The sequence below is a fragment of the Pteropus vampyrus genome, unplaced genomic scaffold (genome assembly GCF_000151845.1).
Source record: "Pteropus vampyrus isolate Shadow unplaced genomic scaffold, Pvam_2.0 Scaffold17, whole genome shotgun sequence".
Taxonomy (NCBI): Eukaryota; Metazoa; Chordata; class Mammalia; order Chiroptera; family Pteropodidae; genus Pteropus; species Pteropus vampyrus.
Window position 1 is genome coordinate 9,284,441 of NW_011888798.1, and position 10,061 is coordinate 9,294,501.

Consider the following 10,061-nt stretch of genomic DNA (forward strand, 5'->3'; position numbering starts at 1 on the left):
TTATGCTCCTTTTTATATTTTTTTAAAGTTCTTTTCTAAATTTAACCAAGAAGGCAAAAGACTTGTATACTGGAAGCTATTTTTAAAAATTGCTTAAAGAAATGAAAGAAAACAAAAATAAATGGAAACACATTCCTTGTTCATGGAATGGAAGACATAATATTGTTAAAATGTCAATATTACCCCCAAAAGATCTACAGATGCAATAAAATTCCTATCAAAATTCCAATGATATTTTTTGCAAAAATAGAAAAATCCATTTTTAAATACACACGGAATCTCAAGAGACCCCAAATAGTCAAAATGATGTTGAAAAAGAACAGAGTTGGAGGACTCACATCTCTTGATTCCACAACTTGCTACAAAGCTACAGTAATCAAAATAGTGTGTTACTTAGATAAGGATGGACATGTAGACAAAAGAAATAGAATAGAGAGCCCAGAAATAAATCTTCACCTATCTGGTCAAATGCTTTTGACAAGAGTGGCAAGATCATTCAATAGGGGAAAAGACAGTCTTTTCAAGAAATGGTGTTGGGAAAACTGAATATCTATATGCAAAAGAATGAAGTTGGATCTTTACCTTATATCATATACAAAAATTAACTCAAAATGGATCAAAAACCTAAACATAAGAGCTAAAACTATAAAACTCTTAGAAGAAAACATTGGGACAAAAACTTTATGACATTGGTTTGGTAATGACTTTTTAGCTATGATTCTAAAAGTACTGGCAACAAAAGATAAAATAAATTAGACTTCATCAAAATTAAATTTTTTTTTTTGTATTTAAGGGCACTATCAACAGGGAAACAGCACCCCACAGAATGGGAGAAAATATTAGCAAATCATATATTTGATAAGAGATTAGTATTCAGAATATATGAAAACCCTCGTAACTCAGCAACAACAAAACAACCCTATTAAAAAATGGGCAAAAGATTTGAATTAACCTTTTTTTTCCAAAGAAAGTATTCTGTTGGCCAACAAGTACATGTAAAGATGCTCTACATCAACAATCATTAGGGAATGCAAATCCAAACCACAATAAGATACCATTTCACACCCATTGTAGATGGCTACTACTAAAGAAAAAATTACAAGTGGCAAGGATATAGAGAAATTATAATCCAGTATTACTAGCAGAGATGTAAAATGGTATAGCCACTATGGAAAACAGTATGGCAGTTCCTTAAGAAGTTAAAAATAGAATTACCATATGGCCCAGCACTTATGTGTATATACCCAAAAGAATTGAAAGCGGGAACTTAAACAGATAGTCACACACCCATATTCATAGCAGCATTATTCACAATAGCCAAAAGGTGGAAATAATCCAAATGCCCATGGATAGATAAATGGATACACAAAATGTAGAATATACAAACAATGGAATACTAGTCAGCTGAAAAAGAAGTGAAATTCTGGCACATGCTACAACATAGATGAACCCTGAAGACATTAAAAGTAAAATGAGCCAGCACGAAAGGATAAATATTGTATGAGTCCACCTATGTAAGGAACCTAGAATAATAAAATTCACAGAGAAAGTAAAATTGTGGTTATCAAAAGCTGGGAGGAGTGCATAATTGGGAATTACTGTTCAATGGATACAGAGTTTTAGTTTGGGACGATGGGAAAGTTTTGGAGATGGATGGTGGTGATGGCGGCACCACAATGCGAATGCACTTAATGCCACTGAACTCTACACTTAAAATTTTTTAATGGTAAGTTTTGTGTTCCGTATATTTTATTGCAATTTTTAGAAGTTCTTTTCTAATCTTTCTGTATGTGTTACTATAAACCTCAGTTGATGTGTTCAGTGTGCTGACACTGGGGAGGATGCAAAAAGAACAGAGGTGGAGGACGAGGAGCGGGTGAACATCCCTCTCAAGGGAAGAGGAGAATTGCACACAACATCCTCCGCTTGTACAACACTGGGACACAATCCAGAATAACACTAGCAATCCCCACCCTACGCTTGGCAGTAATGGTTTGAAGCATTGATATTGGCTGTTCATTATTGACTAGATTCCTCATATTGATGCATTTGGGGCAAAAGGGAAAGGGGCTATTTTGTGTGGAGGACCACAAAGGTTTCTGGAGAAACAACTTCCCTCTGTTGTGGAAAGAGAAATGAACTGATCCTTTAGCAAGGTCTAGTAAAGTGTCCAAAGGACAGGAATTTACACTGTGCTACGCAATGATTGTCAACACAGGCTTTAAACAATTCTCAAGCCACAACAAATACTGATTTTGAGTTCTACAGACAGGGATATCCATCTTCGACCTTATCCAGCAAAAAATTACAAGATCAATTATCCTAAACCAAAGCAATCATCTGCCCGCTTTCCATCCCATAGAAAACATGAACTGCAAGCTTAGAGTGAGAATCTAATTTTGAGTAATCTGCGTTTTACATTATTTTAAAAAGTATAATTTATGCTTACACTGGGACTAGGTTGGAAACCATATTGGGAAAGTTTGATTATTTTGTATAATATGAGAATTTCTGGAACTTTGGATACATTTGTTCACGCTAAATTCTAAAAACAGCTTGCAAAATCAAATAGAAATGATTTGCGGGTTAACTGTGCTTAGGGATTAATTGTACCCTTGTTTCATTTTATTTGTCTAGATATGACACTAAATTGTACGTTTTAAAATGTTATGCACAAGCCGAGAATATATGTTCTATGTGCTGACGTGACAATAGACGGAAGCATGGAAGTAGGTGGAAGTGAAGTGGATCTGTTGGCACAATCATTAAGTAACTGGAAAGTAGTGTTATCTTATCAGAATGAGGACTAAATGTGTCTGAGTGATATTTCCTGCTCAGAGGATTTCGAAGTTCCATTATGCTTATCAAAATAAGCACTTTGTAGTTGGCAGTGGTTGGTAGTGGTGGTTTCATTGGCTGGGGAGATCTTTCTCCTGTATAGAATGAAAGAAAGAAGTCAAGGCATATGGACTTATAGTATAAGTCTCAAACTGTCATCCTACTCAGTTTTTGTTTAGTGGTTCCAAATTACAGGTTCGAGCACCTGCGATGTACCCAATCCTAAGCTTGATGTTTGGAGGGACTAAAGAAATGTTTAAGTTTTGCTTCTCAAGGAGCTATAATCCAGTGAGAGATAAAGACTTATGCGCATCAAAGAGACAGCAATACAAGCAACTGAGGGATCTCAAGCTCACAGCAGCGTTTCTAACTGTGGAAGGCCACTGCTTCGGAAGCACCAGGGGAGTCTGTTAAAATGCACTGGTTCCTGGGCCCTCTCCAGTCTCCTGACAAGCAGGCGGTTGATTCTGATGCGCACATATTTGAGCACCACAGTTAGATGATCAAATATGAAAGCAGCTGGGTATAAGCTGCATATGTTTATGTTTCCTTGTCTTCCTCTCAATGCACAGTAGGGGCTGAACTAATGCTTGTATAGTGAACCAGGACGGGTAAGAGCAGCTCCCTGAGAGCACCCTGCCTTTAAAAGAAGTCGAGAAAGCAGTTCTCTTCTTATCTCCTTTTACATTGCAGCGGTGGAAGTGGGGCCAGGATAACTACTTTTATTTTTTTAAAAGACAAGTCATTTCAGAGTCCTAATTTATATGAAACATTCTCTAAAGGGACTTTTCGTTCAGGCACTTCATCTTCTAAAATCTTTCAGCCAAGGTAAAGTCATGTGAATCATTTCTTCAGAAATCCTTTTCGTAAATCAGTGAACATGGAATAGAAAGGTCAATAGGAAATAAGTCTTCAAGCGGTTTCTGTCGTCACAGCCCCCTGCCTCTCTCACCTGCAGCTTCTTCCTCTGATTGATTCTAGGAGGAAAGCTCTCTGTGGTCCTACGAGCTGAAGCGATCTCAGAGCTCCTGCTAGAACCGTCCACATCTTTGCTTGCCAAGGTAAGGACAACCCAAAGGAATGGCATCTGTAACATCTGAGGAAGGTTGCAATTTTAATTTTAAAAAACAAAAGAAGTTTTTGTCTGTTGACTTGACATTTTTAGAATGCCTCTTCTGAGTGGCCTACATTCTCTGGATTATAATTACTTTAGAACAAAATCTCACTTGTTGTAGCCCCAGCTCTTGCTTGGTCAAGTGTCAGCTTTTGCCCACACAAAGAAGTCAAATGTCTCTGCTTGCTCTGATTTTTTTATTTGAAGAGTCCAAAATAGCTTATTAGAAGAGCGATCAGTCTACAGCAAAACAGATACTAAAGTAAAGGTTTTTTTTGTTGTTGTTTGTTTGTTTTTAAATAATGTGCTCTCTGGAGTACCCAATCAATTTCTATCTCCTCTAAATATAACTTTTTATGATTTTAAATAAAAAAAATTAAAACACCTGAGGATTAAACCACTTTGGCCCTTGTAACATTGGCTGCTGGGTAGCATAGAAAACCATTAATAAAAACAGCTGATTTCTGTAGTTCTATGGCATTGATAGGGTGCTATACAGATGCCACGCTGCCGGATGACAAACAGTGGTATCTATGATGTGATGGAGGCACCATATATCAGCATCCAGTCTTCAGATTTTCCAGCTTGGGAAGTTAAAATCCAGAGGTGATAGGGTTTTAAATAACCTGCTCCATGGCTGACTGTCTGGCCAGAATACCATCTAAATTAGTTTACAAGGGGCAATAACTGCTATCGGTTATTAAACTAATGAGACCAAAGTGCTGATCAGAAAAGTGCTTATCAAGGAATAGCCTTTGACCTGACCTCTCGGCCCCAACCCATGCCACGTAGTGCTTCTGAATCATCTTCCAAAAACACAGTCTATTCCATCTCCTTCTGGGAATCTACACGCCCCTGAACTGGTGCAAACTCCTCAGAGCCTGCCAGAGGGCTGCTCACTTGGGCTCTCTGCTCTGCCTCCTCACCTCTTAGATTTCCCAGCGCGTCTGCTATGCTTTCTTCTTGCTCTCCTCCATCCCCTACTCAATATCCTTCCTATCCCCCTAGGCTTCCTCAAAAATCTCTTCCAGCAAAATTCTACCCATTTCTAACATCCACGCGAATGTGCTTTCCATCAGGTGACCTTGCTTAACAATGCTCCCTTGCTTAACCTGATGTGGTCTCTCTCTCCCCACTTGAAACCCTTTGCCATTTGTTTAGACCAGCGGTTCCCACGCTATGGTGTGTATCAGAATCACCTGGAGGGCTAGTGAAGCCCTCAGAGGCCAAGGTTTAATGTGCAAGGACAGTCCTGGGCCTTTATAGGCTTCCTCGGTTCCCAGGCAAGTCTAACTCCCACCACGGTTTGAGGGCCCCTGGTGTGGACTTTTCTTACAGCACTTCTTTCTGCCTTTTCTCATGTAATCGGCGCATTCACCAACTCTCTATTAAGTTTGTCAGCTTCTCATTCAGCTTTAAATGTCAATCCCTACCCACGGGGATTTGCAAGAGTAGAAACTCGATGACTATGTGTTGTATGGAATTGACAAAAGCAGTGCTGAGAGGGTGGGTTGCGGAAGGTTTGAGTGGTACTCGCCAAAGTGGCGTGAGCACGCAGACTGTTTAGTAAACATTGACGATACCTTGATTAGGAAGCCATGGGGAGCCAGTGCTGAGTCAGTTATCCAAGGCCTACATGAGCATGGTTGTTACAAGATGCCATTATCCACAGTCTTCTTCCTGAAGGAACAGGTAACCTATGATGGGGAGAAGACAGGCAAGGACAAAGATAGAAATGGCTTGCTGAGAAGGGCAAGGAGGGAATCACAGAGGTATGTTTATGTGTTTAGACTCTGAATTTCAAGTTCTTAGAGTATATGCGGGCCACAGAGGTATGAGGGGCAGGTCCTTAACTGGAGCTTGGATGAGGATGTCAAAGACCAGGACCATGAGAGCTGTGTTCTTGGATAATGGAATGCGCCAGGCTAGGGCCAACTGGGGTGGACTTTAAACTGTGGCCTGAAAATAGCCAGTGACTATAGCCTACCATGAAAACAGAACCCAATATGCCAGTAGAGTCTGCAGAGATTGCTGAGGGGCCCGTGGGTAGCTGAGGGCTTCACCGCCTCCGTCCTGGACAAGTGGGAGGGCTGTGAGGAGGTTGCTGCCCAGGGCAGCTCTGGCCTCTGCTTCCTTTAGTGCTCACCTGCTTGGTGGGAACCCACCATATCTGGCATACAGTATGTCATTCATTCACTCATTTATCTACCTACTCATATGCATGTATTGAGCACTTACTGTATGTCAAGCACTTTGCTGAGTATATAAATGATGCATTCCCAACACACAGGGCCCCCCCACACACATTCTTAGTCCATCTCCAGCTTCTCTTCTGCCTGTTTTTCCCTTGGAAAATCCCACTTTGGAGTCTTCAGTTTAGAAATAGAGGGAGAAACAAAAAAGAACACTTCTTAGCAGTGTCTTGAAATTGCTTATGTTTTAGTGACCCTATTTACTTATTTCTAGGACGCGGTTGATTTCCTCTCTCTTGATTTGTCTTATGAATGCCAAAGCGAGGCAAGTTTGCTGCAGAAGCTGAGTAAATTGCAGGTAAGTTGAGCCACTTCCCATATCGATGATGAGTGGCAGTTTCCTGAGAGCATGTTAGATACTTAATGGTTTGGCTGACGTGTAAACTGGACTGTCACCAACGGTCAGCAGATCTGAAGACCTGCATCTGGGGATGTTTCCATTGACAGCATCTCTAGGGAACGTCGAGAGGTTAGGCAGTCTTCCCTGGAGAGGATAATGAGGGTTGGCTTGTTAAAGTCAGTATTCGCATGGATCTTTTCTCTTGTGTAGAAATCTACTGAGAATCAGAATTCCAGTGTTCATTCTGAGATTAAAAAGGACATTTCATGGACGATCGCACAACGGTGTGAATATACTTAATGCCACTGAACTGTATACTTAAAAATGGTTAAGATGGTAAATTTTATGTTATCTGTATTTTACCACAATTTTTTAAAAAGATATTTCACACCCAGGTCTACTGAATAAGAAACCAGCTAGTGGGACCTTCCTGTAACCTCAGGCTCCTTCTTCCTGTAGCCAGTATTATTTTTTTCAAGTCTAACGATTCTGACTTATTAGAGAAAGTATGTTAGGCACCTCCCACCCAACTAGTGGCTTTCTCTCCTCTGCTTCGTCACTGCTGTGTGACTTCCTTGCCGAATTCCCTGGAATCCTAACCATTTCCCATTTCCTGACAGAATATAACTGATCATATAACAACTGGGTAGCGGTTTCTCTCTAGACCTCCCGAGTCCTAGCAGTATTCCTCTACTCACCCCTGAAGAGCTGCCTTCTTGCAGGCTTCTCTACAGATGCCCCCAGAACTCACCCAGACCTTACTATTGCCTCTGCAGGTTGGGGCACAAAGCCACTCGCCTCTGCTTTCAGCCTTGTGCCTCCTAGTTTTGAACCTACCATGTCTACCACCTAATAGGATGGATTGTCAGAGGAATTATCAGAGGATTGTTGAGCTCATTGACATCAAACAGTGCTGCAGCTAGGTGGAACCTCCATTTTACCTGAGGCAGGAGGCTTAAAATGGACAAATTAGCATCAGCTCCACCCCTATGTCTATGTGTTTCCAGCTGACCTGTGTAGATGCCGCTGCTTTTGTTATCTACAAATAATAAGATAATCTCATCAAAGACTGCAAATGTATTCACAAGAAATTTGAGTAATAGCTGCTAGGATTTTAGTGCCTGCTCCACCCCAAGCGATATGTGGGGCACTTTGTCCTCACACTGTCTCTACCTCTCCCAGGACACCTAAGACTTAAGAAACTTAACCGAGGTCAGACACTAAGTGGTGAGCATCTGAGCTGAGATTGGAGCCAGGCTTTTCTCGTGATACCACACTGCCTCTCTAAAACAAAAACAAATCCAAGGTGTTGGGTACGTTCTAATGAGGGTGGCATTTTCGAAAATCACGTATGATTTTAGTTGTTTGTAAACACCTTCTCACCTGAACCCAGACTGGCTTGTGATCCAGAGCCTGCTCTCTGGGGCTTGCTGCCAGATTTCTGGGCCTTCAACAGCACTGTGGTGTCTTCAAGCCCTGCTGATGCCTGTATGACTAGATCTGTCTTTTGTCTTCCTCAAGGAATTCAACCAGAGCTGTTGCTTAGCTAATGGGCTGAGACACCACTGACATTTAAAAACCGTCTGGGTTTTAAAATGCAGCACACCTCAGAGTGGCGCTCAGCAGAGCACTGGCTCGATTTCTGCTTGAGGATGTGGTTTTCAGTTTCCCTTTTTTACATCAAAACATTCTCAAGAAGACCTTCTCCCACCACTGACTGGATAAAGCTGTGAATCTGCAGTCCATAGCCAGCCAGCCAAATAGTAAAACCTTCCCTGGACAAACTTAGCAGCCTCCAATGGTTCTTGATTCCTTTTATTTCCTTAGGAATTAAATTCCAGATGTTGCATTTGACAGCTCAGGTGCAACCCCAAAGACTCAGGATGACCACTCTGATCACACAGTGGTGAGGAGAGAACTGAGCTGAAGAGGAAACTGTCCCTTTCTGGGATCATCTGTTATATGCTTCGTAGCATTTCCCACAGTTACCACACCCAGGTCAGGAAGAGCAACCAAGTTCCCCGCAAGGAGAAAGGCTGACGTGTGTCCACAGGAATCCGAATCGCGCTGCCCACAGCTTTCTTCAAACTACCCTCCCTCCTCATCCCAGGTCTCCACACTGTCCTCTTGAAGGGGCCTCTTTCTGTTGGCCGCAAGGGAAAAGGGTGAAGTCAGGACAGGGAGGAACAGGTGCCCTCGCCCATTCCTGGTTCCCTCCACTCTTCTCAGAGTACCTGCTTGCCTCTCTGGTCCCACAGGGACCCTCAACTTCCACTGTCACAGGTGTCTTAGGGCCAGAGGACATCCTCAGGCCCAGCACGTTGATGAAGAACCAAAGCACATCCACAGGTTCTGCAAGAGGCGCATGGGAGGGTTCCACATCCACTTATGAGAAAAGGCTCTCCTGCCCAGGGAATTCTCCACTCAGCGAAGTCTCCTCCAGCTCTCCAGTCCTGTGATAGCACAGGCCACCCCACCACATGCTGATCTTTCAGGAAAGAGAAGGCGCTCAGCTCCTGTAGTAGTTTAGCTCTCCTGTATTGACCCAGCACAGGGAAAGAACAAGGCTATGTGAGTCACACACAGCTCCACCAACTGTGGTCCTGGTCAATTTACCCAGCTTCTCAGAACTCAAGGCATCTCATCGGTAAAGAAGGGACATTGTTAGGGGCGGCTCTGAGAAAATAAAGAATATGCCTGCTTTCTTTTTAAGTAGTTGCTTTGGGTATCTCTCAGTGGCCTTTAACTACTCAGAGGAGGAAAAAGTTAGTGTGAGGAAAACGACTAAACCCAACCTCCCCAAAAGAGGTAATTTAAGGTGAAGTCAAACAACATGTCAATTTAGAGACGTTTCCTTTAACACGGAAATAGGAGAAAAAATTATCCCTTCCAATTTTAATGAAGACAGTTCCTTTTTTTATTATTATGGAAAATGTCAAACATATCTAAAGATAGAAAGAAAAGTGTAATGAAACCATTCCCAGCTTCAAAAGCTACCCACTCGTGGCTGATCTTGTTTCATTTATACCCTACCTTCCCCAAATCATATTGTTTTGAAGCAAATCCCAGACAATCATAAATATTGTGATGGTGGCACCTGATTATGTCTCATGTAGTAAGACAGACCCCTGACATGAGCGGACTGCCTTCTTCCTGGTCCTAACACTATGCCTGGTTCTAGCAGGTGCCTCGTATGCCTGAGATGAAGGTGCAGATGAACCTGTCCCTTTAGTGAGGATCAGCAGAGAGGGTGGCCTATGTTACTGAAAAGAATTGATCTTTGTCCCGCAGAATCTAGAGTCAGCTCCTGTTATTGACTGAGATGGCTAGAGGTAATATCCCAAAACAGGTTGAGTGTTTGTAGCTTCTCATCTTGAAAATATATGTCCGTGTTATCAAAAAACTTATTCTAGGCAGTTTTGGTTCACTTGCTGGACTTTATCTTTTTCAGACTATTGAGCCAAAAGTGAAAGTTTTCATCTTCAATTTAAAACTCCAGGACTGCCCCTCCACCAAG

The 10,061-nt window shown here is 42.0% G+C and overlaps 1 protein-coding gene across 1 annotated transcript in view; it reads left to right on the forward strand.

Annotated features, from left to right (window-relative positions):
- LCT (lactase) overlaps positions 1 to 10,061 on the forward strand; it is a 44,243-nt gene that overhangs the window by 6,644 nt on the left and 27,538 nt on the right. The window contains exons 2-3 of the mRNA XM_011354480.2: positions 3,820 to 3,899; positions 6,419 to 6,502. Of these exons, the coding sequence (XP_011352782.1) occupies positions 3,820 to 3,899; positions 6,419 to 6,502 (164 nt within the window). The remainder of the gene's footprint in view (positions 1 to 3,819; positions 3,900 to 6,418; positions 6,503 to 10,061) is intronic.